Source organism: Bos mutus, chromosome 6, assembly GCF_027580195.1.
Source record: "Bos mutus isolate GX-2022 chromosome 6, NWIPB_WYAK_1.1, whole genome shotgun sequence".
NCBI classification, from domain to species: Eukaryota; Metazoa; Chordata; class Mammalia; order Artiodactyla; family Bovidae; genus Bos; species Bos mutus.
In genome coordinates this window covers 70,539,087-70,554,869 of record NC_091622.1, presented here as the reverse complement: position 1 = coordinate 70,554,869, position 15,783 = coordinate 70,539,087, and the positions used below count along the sequence as shown (strand labels likewise).

Here is a 15,783-nt window from a genome sequence, read left to right as displayed (position 1 = left end):
CCTCACTGAGGCTACTACCACATGAGGATGGGGTAATGTAATGTTAGCTGATGTTAAACAGACCTTATTCAACTCTTGACCATTCCAGCAACTTGTTGTGTGCCCTTGATGAAATAGCTTAATTCTCTCTGAGCGTCTTCTCCATCTGAAAACTGAGGGTTATTGAGAAGACTTAAGTGGCATGACATATTTAAAGTGATGTGCACCTAGTTAGTAGGTGCATGGTCACCAATAGTTCTCTGGCCAAAGGAATACATTTATTTCCCTGCTTGTTTTCTTAAACAGTCCTCCTCAAACTCCATACAGATCAAAATATAGACTATCAGCACAAAATCATACATTTATTTTCTCCAAATACGATACTTTTCTTTTCTATAGAACATGATCTGTTTTCTTTCCATCAAAGTCTGCTCTTCTTACAAACACCTTGTTTCCCTTTTAAGATATTAATATTTCTCTCCTTAATTACTTTAGAATTTTAGTGTTGGAAGTTTTCATGAGCAATGTTTTGCAAACTGTAAATTATCCATTAAGAATATTATAAGCTCCATCCAAGTTAGAGATTGTGACTATTAATGCCTAGGATTTTTCTGAGTTCATAAGATTGAAATTTTGCTTTAGTGATTGAACTTTGTTGTTTTATGTCAAAAGGTATGAGTTTCCAGTTGTTGATGGTCATTCATTTGTGTATTGCCAGGTGCCCAGGAAAAGACAAACTTGGAAGTCATTATTCTAGTAGGCACTGCAGTGATTGCTATGTTCTTCTGGCTACTTCTTGTCATCGTTCTACGGACCGTTAAGCGGGTAACAGAATAATTTTCCTTCTGTCCCATTCACATTGGTTTTCATGATTAATGAAAGCTGACTGGAGTTCTTTGAGTTGATTCTTTCCATTGTTATTGGCTCAATAGGCACAATTTTATTTCTATACAATAACATTCTTACCCACTTACTTTTGGCTGGACCACTGGGCTTTAATTGATAGAAGCAACTGGAGAAGAAATGGGCTTGGACTGTCTAGTGTAATTAAGATTTGAGAATTAAACTCTGAGCTCATTTGCGGGTTGAGGGGACACTGGGAACAGAATTATACTAGGACAGCCCTCACACTCCATGAGCCATTTAGAAAATGAGACACCAAGAATGGGGCTTCTATAAAACAACAATAACAAGCACACAAAACAACAGCCAAACAACAGAGTGTGTGTGACCGGGAAGAGTAATGCTTTCCAGGCCAATGGAGGGGAACTGAAGACGGGCTACTTATCCATCGTCATGGATCCAGACGAGCTCCCCTTGGACGAGCACTGTGAACGCCTGCCTTACGATGCCAGCAAATGGGAATTCCCCAGAGACCGGCTGAAACTAGGTGTGTTTTCAATCGATATTGATTTGCTATTGGGTTTACCAGGCCGTCTCATCCTCGTTTAGGCTGATGACAGATCTAGTCTATTCAAATGTTTGATTCTGGTTTAGAAAATTCATTTCATCTCTTGAATTCAAGTAATCATCCATTTAGTCACTGAGAAGTATGCTGCTTGTATAATTGCTCAGAGCAGGACATTTGGAGAGTGAAGATAATGAGGAACTGGGAGAAGCCCAATGAAGTGAAAGTCTCAGTTGTGTCTGACTCTTTGCCCTCCACATGGATTGTAGCCTGCTAGGCAACTCTGTCCATGGAATTCTCCAGGCCAGAATACTGGAGTGGGTATCCATTTGCTTCTCCAGGGGAAATTCTCAACGCAGGATCGAACCCAGGTCTCCCACATTGCAGGCAGATTCTTTACCATCAGAGCCACCAGGGAAGAGGGAGGTATTAAATTACTAAGCCAGGATGAGGGGGTCAACAGGACCGTCCCTGAAACTAGGATGTATGGTCATCCCATCAAGTCAGAATCTCTGCCTGTGGTTTCGATAGTGATAAAGTCGACGTCTGTTTTGTTGTTGACTCTAGGTAAGCCTCTTGGTCGTGGTGCCTTTGGACAAGTGATTGAAGCCGATGCCTTTGGAATTGACAAGACAGCAACCTGCAAGACAGTGGCTGTCAAAATGTTGAAAGGTAAAAGCAAAACTATATGATGATATGTCCCTCCATCTGTTTCATCCCATCCTTTAAACATGATGAAAGGCTTGTATCAGTGGCTTTGTGGCTAGATGGCCCCACTAGCCAAACTTGCAGCCGGACTGTATAATGCCTTTGGGCAAACTGGATAAAAAGTTCCTCTCATGCCAGGGTCCGTGGCCTGGCGGGCAAAGTTGGGATAGATTTCAGCTACCCTACCGTCCCACCTTGCCTGAGAGCCCTCATACAAGAAACAGCTTTTACAACTATATATATATTTAGTTGTTGGGCCATAGGAAAATAAAAGCTTGGTCACTTCAGAATTGTTTCTTAGTGTACTGTGGTGCATTAGCAAGATAACTATAGACAATCAAGAAGCAGAAAAAGAAATTTGATCTAAGAAGTAAAAATACTAGCCATGTTCCCTAGAATTGGAGTATATAAATGATAATATGCAAAAGAATGGTTGTGCTGGGGTAAAAAGGATTATGGGTGACATTTTAAGAATTAAAAGTTTAATAAACAGTTGTTAGGGGCTTCCCTGGTAGCTTAGAGGTAAAGGATCCACCTGCTAATGCAGGAGACACGGTCAGGAAGGTCCCCTGGAGAAGGAAATGGGAATCCAATCCAGTATTCTTGCCTGGGAAATCCCATGGACAGAGGAGCCTGGCGGGCTACAGTCCATGGGGTCGCAAAAGAGTTGGACATGACTTAGCAACTAAACAATAAGAGCAAACAACTGTTAAGCCTAATAGTAATGGTATTCTGGTCTTCCCATTTTAATTGGGGGAGGTCATGCCTATAAAGCTCTGTGCTCTAATTGTGATGTGCTTTCACTAATGGAGACAGTGCTGCTGATTCTTTGCCAATAGGTCTTGTGCATCTTGAAGCCATCTCTCTCCTTTTGCCTCTTCTCCCTTGTGGACAAGGGAGTGTGTAATTTTGAGGTGGCTCATCAGGGTCTGAGGTGTGGACCATGTCTGTGAATCACAGTGAAGTGTACCCATCTGGACAGGATCAAACTCACAGTCTTAGCCTCATCAGCCTCATGTGCCAACTGGCTTTGCCAGCTGGCCCTTGTTAAGTTTCCTGCTCGGCACAGATTGATGGGAACTTCAGCAGAGCCCATAACACATGAGGATATTTAATACATGATGTTGCTTCCTTATGAGGAAGCACTGAAATAATCAGGCCCTAAGAAGCATGGTAAACCTGATATGTGAAAATCCACTTTTGTAAAAGAAGAAAATCTGGGCATGATTTCATTTGCAGATGTATTTCTCCACTTTGCAAGAAGACCTCACAATGGCTTCCTTCTAATATCAAGCATTTAAAGAATCTGATCTAGAATTATAAAATATAACTTATATTTGTCTTTTAATGTAGCTTGTCTGTAAATTGGCTCGTAGTTATATTATCCCTGGAGGGAAAGTTGCACAGATGCATGCAGTGTGGCATTCACCCTCCTAAGGTAATGCCCTCATGTTCGATTGCCTTCTTCGTTCTGTATCTGTAGAAGGAGCAACACATGGTGAACACCGAGCCCTCATGTCCGAACTCAAGATCCTTATTCATATTGGCCACCATCTCAACGTGGTCAATCTTCTTGGTGCCTGTACCAAGCCAGGGGGTAAGTGTCTGTGGATAGCTCTGGTTGTGGGATTTCAGCATATACTTTTCTGCTGGTATTTGAGGGAACCACCCAACTCCCATGGCCTTGCTTAAGTTAGGAAACTTTGGCAGATTCCTAGATATAAATATATTTCATGGAGATTTAATGGGAACTACAGATTATTCTAGAACTTCCTATGAATTAAAAAATGCCATATCACTATAATAAAGTTTGCTTCCTATGTAAAAGGTGTTCAGAGGAGAAAAGTAAACTTCTTCCCAAATTTGAGAGCAAAGGAATTTAAGAGTAGTTCCCCCTAAAATGAAATCAGCTCACATGGTTGTATGGAAAAGCAAGTGGGTGGATTTTCTTCTGAAATTTTGACTAATCTTTTATGGAAAGGCCTGTTAGAAAAAGAAAAAAATTACAATGGAAGGGAATGGCAAGCAGCTGGTTTCTATGATCCTGCTTCCAGTGAAAGGTTGTAGCCTTGTCTGTGATGTTTTCTGACTCACTGATGTATTAAACACTTGGTGAGAAACATGAGTGAAAATACATTTTCCTTGGCATGCTGTGCTGTCTGCAGGGCCACTCATGGTGATTGTGGAGTTCTGCAAGTTTGGAAACCTGTCAACTTACTTAAGAAGCAAGAGAAATGAATTTGTCCCCTACAAGGTATGTCATTCTCTACCTCACCTGTGGCCACATCGTAAAGCAGAGGAAAACTCAAAATGGTACAGATGAATTGTTTTGGTAAAATTCTGCGAGGAACTTGTGAGGAATCTTTTCATGTTACTTTCTTGGCTGTTGTATTTTTCTCTTTTACCTTCTGGAGGACACATCTCGTGTTTTGTTTTTGGGAGTGTAATCTACTGACCCATTACAGGTGATGCTGAGTAGGGGAAGGTGGGTGATTAAAGAAAAAGAATGAGAAGGGGAGAACAGCTCAGGATTATTCTGTCTCTTCCTTGGCCATATTTGGCCCTATCGAGTATCAATCTCACTGTCAAAATGCCCTAATGTTGGGAGCGTGTCTGAGGGAAACTGGAAGCAAGGCCTTTATCTCTAAGTTAAAAAGGAACCAGGCTTTATGGAAGAAAATATATTATTTAGCACACCTGCCCAAAATTTCAGCCCAGAGATTTCATGATCCTGAAATTGATGTCCCTCATCTTCTTCTAATAGTTACAATTGCTTCTATAGTTTATATCTTAGAGATTTTCTGGTATTCAAGGAGTTTGTTCATCTGTTTCTTTATAGACCAAAGGGGCACAATTCCGGCAAGGGAAAGAATACGTTGGGGAGATCACCATGGATCCTAAACGCCGCTTAGACAGCATCACCAGCAGCCAGAGCTCAGCCAGCTCTGGGTTTGTTGAGGAGAAGTCCCTCAGTGACGTGGAGGAGGAGGAAGGTACCTGCCATTGCTTCCTCCATGCCCAATACATGCTCTGTGGGAACAGACCAGGTGACGGGATGTGACAAAGAATTTTGTCCTGGAAAAGTCTTACCTAGTATTTGGAAGAGACCTAAATTTCTAGAAGGCTTCCATTCAGTTTCTCCAAAAGTGAAGGGCAGAAGGTCTAAAGAAGCAGTGGGCTAGGTTGTGAGTAGAGCATGGCTAGCCTGAGAAACCTTGGTGTTCCTGGAGAGCTAAGCAATTGGCAACACTCAAACCATTGCTCTTCAAGAGTTGGTTCAACATGTATCAGCAGGAGAAGCTCAGTGTGAAGGAGACTCCCTAGTGGTTGATCAGCCTCCCCATTGTCCACAGGGGTTCAGCCCCACCTTGTTTGCTGTAGCGGCACAACAGAAGTCCTTCAGTTAATCATACGCAACCTTTTCCAAGGCAGTGTAGGCCTTGGAAAAGGCCTCTATTGTCTCTACCCCATCCCAAGTGGCTTATCAAGTCTTCCATACTTCTTCAGAGGAGTCTTGGAAAATACCTGTTTCTTTATCCACTTATGCTCCCACTGATATTTTGGTGCTCTTTCTGAGTGGGGCTGTGCTCCCAGCCTAACTTCCAGAACCTCTTCATCTGCAGGATGCCCTGTATATCTGCTTCCCTCAGAAGGAGCAGAGACAGCCCCGTGGAGGAAGAGATGGGGCTTCTTGACATCTGGCTCTTCTTGAGGCATAAGCATAGAAGAGTTCTGTTATGAAGTATGGAAGAAACCCACTTCTGTTCCCTTTGACATGAGGCCACAGAACATAAAACTAACCTCTTTCCCATAGAAGCCAAGCAGGCGGTGTGAGGTAGAACGTGGTCTAGAAAAGCATGGTGGGGTTGTCTAGAGCTCATATAACCCAGCGCACACTGAGTGCAGCAGTCTCTGCCCCATCTTCTCTCTCACAAAATGGTGGCCAGTAAGCGGGAAACCCAAGAGCTTGAGGGAACCATTGGAGTAGAGGGGGTGTTGGCCTGGAATTTTGCCTTCGTTTTTTTAGAAAAGGAAGAAGTTTCACTAATTTTTTTCATGGACAGGCCTCCAGCCCTAAGCATAGAAAGTCACTGAGAAAAAGATTCAAGTGTTTTTATTACTTACAAGGCTAGTATTACATCTGAGTTTTCATTTACTCTGGTATTTGTCTCCAAGAGAGAAGCCGTGTCTTATCTTATCTGACCAAAGTTAAGAGATCATGTTGAAACACCCAGTAATGTCTTAGTGTTTATTTGTACCACTTGCCCGGAAGTAAATACCATGAGTTTACATAAGTTTATCTTTCTTTCGATGTTCCTGTCATCTCTGGTTCATATCCTTGAAGGAAAAGAAGTATCCTCACAGGCCTGATTTAATGTGTTTACAGCATTTTCTCAGCTTGAAAGTGAGAGAAGTAAATATATTTTTGGTATTTTTAGTTATCCGTTGTAGATTATAATTTGACCTTTGGCCTTTATCCTAGGACAAAGCTTGTAGAGAAAAGATTCAATGACCCTGGAGATTGTTGTTTTATTTTTAGAGTTCTTGATATGAAACTATTGTTTATCCCTCTGGGTACATGAAAAAAACAAGTTTAAAACAGCAAATTTGTAAAAGCCCTCTTTTACCTCCCTGTTATCTATGCCAGTTTCACCTCCATTTTGCCTCCTGGATTTGTTCACCCAATTTGGCTAAAATGGAAAAAACCAATATTTTGCTAAAAGGTTTGATGAGGGCTAATAATATACCATGATTCAGCATACTTACAGAAGAGAGAAGCATTTTTTGTTTGTTTCTATTTCCTGAAATTTAACTCCCAATTTTTAAAATGAAGATTACTCTATTAAGCTTAGAAACAAATACTCTCTGACTGAAATACCAATCTCTGTGCTCCTGTATCTTCTGACAGTTTCTGAAGATCTGTACAAGAACTTCCTGACCTTGGAGCATCTCATTTGTTACAGCTTCCAAGTGGCTAAGGGCATGGAGTTTTTGGCATCACGGAAGGTGAGACAGAGTATCTCTTTACATTACAAATTTGGAAATGAGATGTCCAGTGCCAGCCATTCGTGTTTTTCTGGAACTGTAGTTCATTCACCACTCCTGGGACTGTTAAGAGAGTCTATTGGGGAGGTTCCATTTCTACTCATTAAAGAGATATTATGAGCTCATGAAATTAATTCATGTGATAAATAGCTTCCAAGTGTCAGCAGTCTTCTAGGCCAGGGGTCCCCACCCTCTGGGATCTAATACCTAATGATCTGAGGTGGAGCTGATATAATAGAAATAAAGTGCCCAATAAATGTAATGCTCTTGAATCATCCCCAAACCGTCCCCCACTCCCAGTCCATGGAAAAATTGTCTTCCCCGAAAGTGATCCCTGGTGTCAGAAAGTTTGGGGACCACTGTTCTAAGCACTAAGGACACCATGTGGGCGAGTAAGCAGACTGTCTACCTGCATGGAGATTATGTTCCAGTGGGTGGAACAAACAATAGAAACAAGTGGTTTAGATAGGAGCAGGTACTGTGTAGAAAAATAAGCAAGAAAGAGTTATAGTCTGTAGGAGCTGTATGTTTGTATGTACAACTGCCTCTCTCTGTACACTGATTTTAAACTGAGTGTTTCCCATGGCTTGAGGGAAACATGGAATTTGAGCAATGGCCTGGAAGAGGTGAGGGGCTGAGCCTTGCAGATATCTTGGCGTAAGAGAGCCTATTTTTCATTTCTTTTACATTCATCACCATCCATCAAAAAGTATTTGTTAGTAGTATAATTAGAAACCAGGAAGGACAGCCTTTAGAGAGCGCAATTGAAAGAGCTAAAATTAGAAAAATAGGCTGAACAAAGGCTGAGGTGGGTACGTGACAAGTCACAAACATTCCAAAGGTTGTAAACATTGTGGAGGGAGTGAGGTTGAAGTCACCACCCTGGCAAGAGTAAAGTGGCTCGTTTTACATGGAACAAGACAAATTCAAATCAAGTTTCAGGAAAAATGATCATTTGACAGAATGCAATTGCTGCAGCCTACTTGGAGAAGAAGGACTTAACATTTTTATTTTGTTGTTTGTTTCTAAATTAGAGTGAAATCCCTCAGCCGTGTCTTTTTTCTGGAGTTTAAAGCTTGTCACAGCTTTCAGAGCCTCAGGATCTCAGAGGTTTCTGCCTGGGAACTCTTGTCTTCTCGCTCCCAAGGAGAAGGGAGAGAAGTGGAATCTTAGAGGATTTTCCCAAAGAGAAAGGCTTTCTGCCCTTCCTGACGATTTTATTTTATTATGTTTTAAAGGTCAGAGCCTGCCAGTTAGTTAGGGCTCCTTTCACAGGGAAGGGAATGGAGGAGAGGATCCTTTCATTTCCCTGCATTTACCAGCTGATTCTTGAATAACACCTGGTTGCTTCAAAAAAGGAAGCTCTTTGGTAGGGCTTGGAGAAGGAAGGAGGAAGGACTGTGTTTTTTGGAGTCTCCTGGTTTGCTTAATCATACTATACAAAGTGCTTTGTAAAAAACTTTTTTGAAATTTGTATAGAATTTTTTTCTCCATTTACAGTTATTACAAAATACTGGCTATACTCCCCGTGTTATACAATATATCCCTGTGCCTTGCTTGTTCAGAGGAAAAGTGCTATAGAGATGCAAGGTGTGGGGTCCCTCATGCTTGGCTCATACATCACTGTTCCACGGACCTAAGAGTGTCTCATCTGAGCCTTTCATTCATTTCTAAATGTTCCCCAAGGCTCTTGTTCCGTCACAGATCTGTCCAGTGGAGATAGAACTGCTTAGTGTAGGAAGTTAGATGAAGTTAGGAGATGCAGAGAAGAGAGAAACTGAGGGACAGAACAGAGTAGAAAGAAAGCCAAGGAGAACTGGCTTTTCCTTTTGTGTGCATCAGAGAATCTCCTTGATGGGCAAGAGGCTGAGAGTGCCTTCACTGGCCTCTGTGATAAGCCAGCACTTTGAAAACAGGGTGAGCCCCACTCAGAATTGTTTCTCAGAGCTGGTCCAGCTTCGGTTACATATGAAATGGAGTAACCAACAAAGGGCACCAAACCAAGGAGAGCCCCTTTTTTCTGACTTCTGTGCATTCATTCATTCTAGGGCCTCCTTAGAATAACATATTTTAACCCGATATGGTGCCAGGCAAAAGGGATGTGTGGATGTGACCAGAAACACATTCTTAATCGTGCCCAAGAGAAGTCTATTTATGACTCCATCAGCATGCTATAACTTAATTATTTAGTTTCAGAGTCTGAGGCTGTTTATGAAATAAGCAGATGTGTGTCTTAGTGAACCTCACAGACTTCTTTTTTCCCGAAGTGTTGATAAAAGATGTTAACCCAGTGCTTGTTAATCAGTTGGTTTTCTGCTGTGGGTTTTTTTTTTTTTTTTCTAAAGCATGAGGTCACAACAGATGTAGAAGAGATCAGCCAGGCTGAACTCTAATGCACACAATTCTTTTTGCAGTGTATCCACAGGGACCTGGCAGCGCGAAACATCCTCTTGTCGGAAAAGAACGTGGTTAAAATCTGTGACTTTGGCTTGGCCCGGGATATTTATAAAGACCCAGATTATGTCAGAAAAGGAGATGTAAGTTTCAAAGATGCACCCTGCGATCTATTAAGTTGCAGAATCCAAACTCTTCTGGGCCAGCCTGAGAAGCTGTGTGCAGGGATAATGGAAGTTTTTTCTTCAGGTTTTTGCCAAGTTGGGTTTTCATTCTTTGTCTTCTACCCTTACAGGCTCGCCTCCCTTTGAAGTGGATGGCCCCAGAAACGATTTTTGACCGAGTGTACACAATTCAGAGTGACGTGTGGTCTTTTGGTGTCCTGCTCTGGGAAATATTTTCCTTAGGTAAGTCCCTTCTCCTTGTTCCTCCATCCATGCTGCAAAGAAAATGATAAAAGTCAGTTACTCCTGTATCTCACCTTCATTGGATGAAACTTACTTGGAAGCTTTGGGTTATAAGAATCTTAAAAAAAGAGAGAGAAAGAAAGGGGGAAAAAGGTATACATGTGAAGAAGGTGTGAGTCAGGCTCATATATATGTGAATTAGACTCAGGGATTTCTGTAAGGGAAAATCTAATCAATTGTGTCCCATTCCTGTTTTCTTTCAGGTGCTTCTCCGTATCCTGGAGTCAAGATTGATGAGGAATTTTGTAGGCGACTGAAAGAAGGAACTAGAATGAGAGCCCCTGATTACACCACACCAGAAATGTAAGATTTTACACATATTTCTCTATCCTCCTTCTTTACTCACAAATATTCTCCCTGCCTAGAAGACTTTGCATTCTGTGTACCTCCTTTGTGACCCAGTGTGTGTCTTACTTCTCCCTTGAAGTCTTCCTTGATAATCTCAACCACAGAGTCATCCTTCTTGAAATGACAGCAGTTTATCTGTACAAACCAGTCAGTTTTTACTAGATGTTGATTTATGATGTTTCCTTTTCTGTACACACTTCATGTTCCAAGTGTAGGGCTCTATGTCTTACATAGTTTCATATCCCTATTTAGCATCTTGGCTCATGGTGGACTCTTTATAAATGTTTACTCATTCAAGTGCTTATTTTCAGCATCAGATCAGGAGGAAAGAGGCAGTTGATGACATCAGTGTTTTGCTTCCCTAGGTACCAGACCATGCTTGACTGCTGGCATGGGGATCCCAATCAGAGACCCACATTTTCAGAGCTGGTGGAGCATCTGGGAAATCTGTTACAAGCTAACGCTCAACAGGTTTGTGACCTCCATGCAAGAAGCTTCTGCAGAGAGTACGTAGCTGTCCAGGGCCCTCTTGCTGCCTTCTCATGGCCACCACGCTGTCCTCTCAGCCACTGAATACGGAGCCACATTCCAGATCTGAGCAGTAATGCTTTTCTAAAAGTCTTAGTTGCCTCTTTAAACAGATGAGATCCTAATTCATAACCTGGCAGCTGATCACATTTATTTTTACTGATGTATATTTTGGTGTCTTCGGGTACTCTTATGAAGTAAAAAAAGCAAACAAAAACAACAAATAAAACCCCCAAATTGAAAAAAACAAAACCTCGTTGATTAAGTGAATATCAATAGTGGGTGAATATCAACAGTGGACAGAATTTCAAGGAATTTTAAATACATTCTTCAGACAAAAAATATCTGAATCCTGCAAAATAAATGTTCTGTTCTTTTCCCCCTCCATGAAATCCCAGGCCCCATAACTTCCATCAGAGGATTTTATTGTAGTCTTTACCCTTAGAAAGTTATTTACTCTCCAGTCAACACCTCTTACCACAGTGAATGGAAGCCAATTTCCTCCTGGTTTTCTTCTGAACAGCTGGGGGACAATGTGTCAAATCTGTCTTTATCAATAAACTTCCCAAACACTGAGAAGTATCAAATTGCCCTTTATTTCTTTCTCTCCATGAATTAATGTTAAGTTGCATAACCTTTTCTCAGAAGACCCATTTTCCTGCACATATATTGCTTTTCTTTAGACTGTCATCAGTTTTTCCGTTGCTTTGAAGTGTAGAGGCTAAAATTGGATGACATGCCCTTTAAAGGACCTGGCTGGTGTAGATAGGATTTTGTGAAGAAATGATTTCTAAGCCCTGCGGAGCTCTGCCTGTTCTGTTGCTCCAGCTGTAACTACAGCCTGCGTACTCCTCTGTGTTTTGCCCATCTTGTGTTTTGTTCGTTCCTTAAGTATACTCTCGTATACACATCCCTTTCAAGTGCCCTTGTGTTTTTGACAAGCCATTTTTAAAGTTGTCTTAAAGTTTCACCTTCAGATATGAAAGCCACGTTCCCCATAAACAAGAAGCCCCCGTGGGCTTTGTTTTTCATGTAAAGGCTCTTGAAGGGCTGAAGCCATAACAATAGCACTCTATGTTTATTGTTTCAGGATGGCAAAGACTACATTGTTCTTCCCATATCAGAGACTTTGAGCATGGAAGAGGATTCGGGACTCTCTCTGCCTACCTCACCTGTTTCCTGTATGGAGGAAGAGGAAATATGTGACCCCAAATTCCATTATGACAACACAGCAGGAATCAGGTACGGTCTAAGGTCAACATCCCCTAGGGGGAAGGGGCTTCAAGGTCATCCTGGGGAGGCGGGTGGAGGAAGGACATTGTATGAAGTTGCTGCATTCACTTGCACGTTCACCCTTGGCCCTGAGAGGTCCTCCTTGGAGGGTGCCTGGGTAGGTGAATCTCTTCCCATCTGTGGTCCACATTGCGGCCGAAGCTCTTCCTTTCAGAATCCTAAGCCCTGCAGCTGCAAATAGCTGGAATGCCATAGTTTGTTAATCTCCAGAAAAAGAGACCGAGTTTACAAAGACATCTGTATTTAAATTATCCCCATGTACTCTTTTATTAATGTGAATTAAACAGCTTAGGAAAGATTCAGGAAGGAAGAGTTCTGTGCGTTTATGAAAGCACACTTTTGCCTCTCTGGCTGGGATACAGTTGCCGTGGGGATGCGTCCTGAATTAGACCGGACAGCACATCTTCAGAAGCCCCTCCCAAGTCTGATTTTCAGCATTTTATTTGCATAATGGGACTTCTGGGCTTATTTAAAACACATGCACTACAGTATTTTCCTGATTTGTAGAAGGGTTCTAAAGGCAGCTTTCTTTTTATTCTCTCCCAGCACCTGTGCATAAGGAAAGAGTTGATATGGTTTCTACAATATGATATTAAAATTGTCTTTTCCTAAGCCTGGGACTACTTCACTTCACTTTGTTCCCATTCCCACCCCTTTGGGTGTTTTCCTCCTGTAACCGCACCCCTGACCATATAGGCCCAGCCTTCCCCCTTGAGTGTGCACAGGCTGCAGGGAGCACCTTGAAGCTCAGGGTTGGGGGGGAATGGAGCTCTAGCCTGTGGCCAGCGTGCCAGATGGCAGGTGGGGAGTCACCCTGGTCAGTGTGCCCTGTGGACTTGCACAGGGAGGGCAGCAGGAGTGCTGCCATGGGAGAGAGGAAAGCTCAGAGTGGGTAGAAGCCAGCTAGTAAGCTGTCCATTCCATCTGTGTCAAGAACTTTTGGCATTTTTGAAAGAACGTTTTCTTACCAGGTTTTGCCAGAGTTAGGCAAAGTAGATACTATTATCTTTTGATGTAAGTGTTGAATATGAGACTCAGAGCAATTACCTGGAAGAATATGATATTGTGGTTAAAGATCCAGATTTTAAAGTCAGATAGAATTGGGTTTCCCTGGTGGCTCAGATGATAAAGAATCTGCCTACAGTGTAGGAGGTCTGGGTTCGATCCCTGGGTTGGGAAGATTCCCTGGAGGAACGCATGGCAACCCACTCCAATATTCTTGCCTGGAGAATCCCCATGGATAGAAGAGTCTGGAGGGCTACAGTCCAGGGGGTCACAAAGAGTCAGACACAACTGAGTGACTAACACTTTGACTTCATAACTGGGTTGGATTCCCAAGTCTGCTCTTTGCAGCTCTGATCTGGGGCAAATTTTCAGTGTGACCTAGGCCAGGACACTGGTGTTGTACAAAAATGATGACTTTGAGAATTACATGACATAATGAGTTTCTAACTGCTTGGTATCTGGAGAATACCCAATAAATAATAGCTATTATGTGAGCTGCTTAAAACACATCCTGGGGATGAATCTTGTTCCTCCGATATCTAACTCAGGCCTGTTTTCTCCCAAACCAAGGAAGGGGCCTCAAATAGAAGGAGGAATGAAATGAAAATCCGAAAATCCGTAGTTCCACCCTCATATTTAAAAAGTCCTAGTTCAAGTTTAACTGGCCTTCTGGTGTGGTAATTATTCCTGCAACACTGTTGCCTTCTGCTTGATCAGAAAGCCATTTGATCATGAGCTGTGTTCCTTGGGTTTTCTGTGACGAGGTGGGGTGAGGACCCAGCCGGCAGCCTCTTGGCTCACTTGGGCGCTTTGCATATGGTGCTGAGAGTTGATGAAGTCATGTATGTGTGATGGAAGTGCCAAATGCAATGCTGGATCTGAAGCAGGGCTGCTAACATTTATCCCCAGAAGCATGGACAAATGTGACACCACACTCCCAGCGCAGGCCTGGCTGCTATTTGCTGTCTGTGCTTTTTGAATTGGTCTTTGCAGTCCAGTTTCTCTTTTATCCAGCCATAATTTGAAAAATAAAACGGAAGTTGGAATCTCTCGTCTGCATCCCCACTCAATCCCCTCCACTTTTTTCCCTTTTCTAAAAATAAGACACCACGGTCACATTTTAATCATTTAGGTTAAAAGAGAGGCAGAGTCCAGGCGTCTCCACACAGCACACTTCATTTCGATGCTCTCCTGTGGTTCTGCTTCCCTGAGGAGCAAGAGGAGAGGTTGGGGTCCCTTCAGGGGACTTGTTCCCTTATCTTCATGTTGCCAGTCAAGGAGGAGAGCAGAGGTGTCTTTCTCACTTTCTTCCTGCTTATAATTTTCAATTTCATTGTGTTATAAATAGAGCAGGACAGAGACATCCCTGTGGGAGCCAACCTCCTGATTTCTTGCCCCATTAACTATTTTAAAAAATATTTGTTCAGCATTTATTTAGAGAAGATGCTGAGAGGTATGTAGGGGAGGGGTGAGGAGGCAGGACCACTAGTGTCTAGACTCTGCTTTGTCTCTAATTTCCCTATGGATCAGCTCCGGCCCCCAGTTTGCATGCTTCCTGCAAGAAAACACATCTTAATTGGGCTCATCTTCCTTACAGGGTAGTTTAGGGACCATCTGCAGTTGGTCCACTGTTTCCCCTGGGAGTTTCACCCCCACTCCAAGCAGCTTATCAAAGACTTCTTTTCAGTTCTCTCCCAGAGAAAGGTTCTGGCACATACTTTTTTTTTTTCCTCATTTTGGTTAATTGCTAGTGATGATTTAAATGCTCCTTGTAGATTGATGCCAGGGACAGCCTGCTGGCTAGATGCTCCTGGATTTGGCTCTGATATTAGACTGCTTGAAATGAACCTGTTCTTTCTTCACCTTTTGTCTGTCTCGTAGCCCACATTCCCCCTCCTCCACTCCATATCACTGCACGCTCAGTGCACACATGGGAGCGTGCAGGGCTGCATGCATATCAGGTGCTTAATAAAGAACTGAACAATCATATCCAGTGCCCTCTTCTCCCTTCTCCTTCCTAATGCTATTCCAAGGGCATCAATGTGGAGTGAGGTAAAAACAAACAAAAACAACCCTGCATGGCCTCTAAAAACCTAAGTTTGAGCTCCAGTTCTAGTTATTCCCCCCCTAAGCCATCACTTCCTCTTTTCCAAATAAGAAATAAGAAAAACCTATTGTGTAGATTTGTTAAGAACAGATGCAACAATGTATATGAAAATGCCTTGCCAACTGAGACTGGCTGAACAATGTTTGGAATTATTGGGCTCAGAAACCAAGAAAGTGGCCTTTCAAAGGAAGCTCACCAACTCTACTTGATGCTACAACCCAAATACCTCTGGAATCTGTCTACTTCTCCAGACCTGGAGGCATCACCTTTTGGTCAAGCTGCCCTTCCTTCTCCTAGATAAGTGGAACAGCTCCCTAATTGATCTCATGATTTTGGGTCTTACCTTCCTGAACCCAGAGTCATCTTTCTAAAAGGTGTATCTGACTTTGTCAATCTCATGCTTAAAATTCTTCAGTGGCTGCTCATTGCCCTCAGGATGATAATCCAGGTAGTCTAGTTATGTGATTTTGGACAAGTTCCTTAACCTTTCTATGTCTTAG

General features: G+C 42.5%; 1 protein-coding gene across 1 annotated transcript in view; it reads left to right on the top strand.

Annotated features, from left to right (window-relative positions):
* Positions 1 to 15,783, top strand: part of KDR (kinase insert domain receptor) — a 44,575-nt gene that overhangs the window by 23,036 nt on the left and 5,756 nt on the right. The window contains exons 16-27 of the mRNA XM_070372417.1: positions 698 to 804; positions 1,234 to 1,369; positions 1,955 to 2,059; positions 3,579 to 3,692; positions 4,261 to 4,349; positions 4,935 to 5,088; positions 7,005 to 7,102; positions 9,556 to 9,678; positions 9,831 to 9,942; positions 10,206 to 10,305; positions 10,716 to 10,821; positions 11,969 to 12,120. Of these exons, the coding sequence (XP_070228518.1) occupies positions 698 to 804; positions 1,234 to 1,369; positions 1,955 to 2,059; positions 3,579 to 3,692; positions 4,261 to 4,349; positions 4,935 to 5,088; positions 7,005 to 7,102; positions 9,556 to 9,678; positions 9,831 to 9,942; positions 10,206 to 10,305; positions 10,716 to 10,821; positions 11,969 to 12,120 (1,396 nt within the window). The remainder of the gene's footprint in view (positions 1 to 697; positions 805 to 1,233; positions 1,370 to 1,954; positions 2,060 to 3,578; positions 3,693 to 4,260; positions 4,350 to 4,934; positions 5,089 to 7,004; positions 7,103 to 9,555; positions 9,679 to 9,830; positions 9,943 to 10,205; positions 10,306 to 10,715; positions 10,822 to 11,968; positions 12,121 to 15,783) is intronic.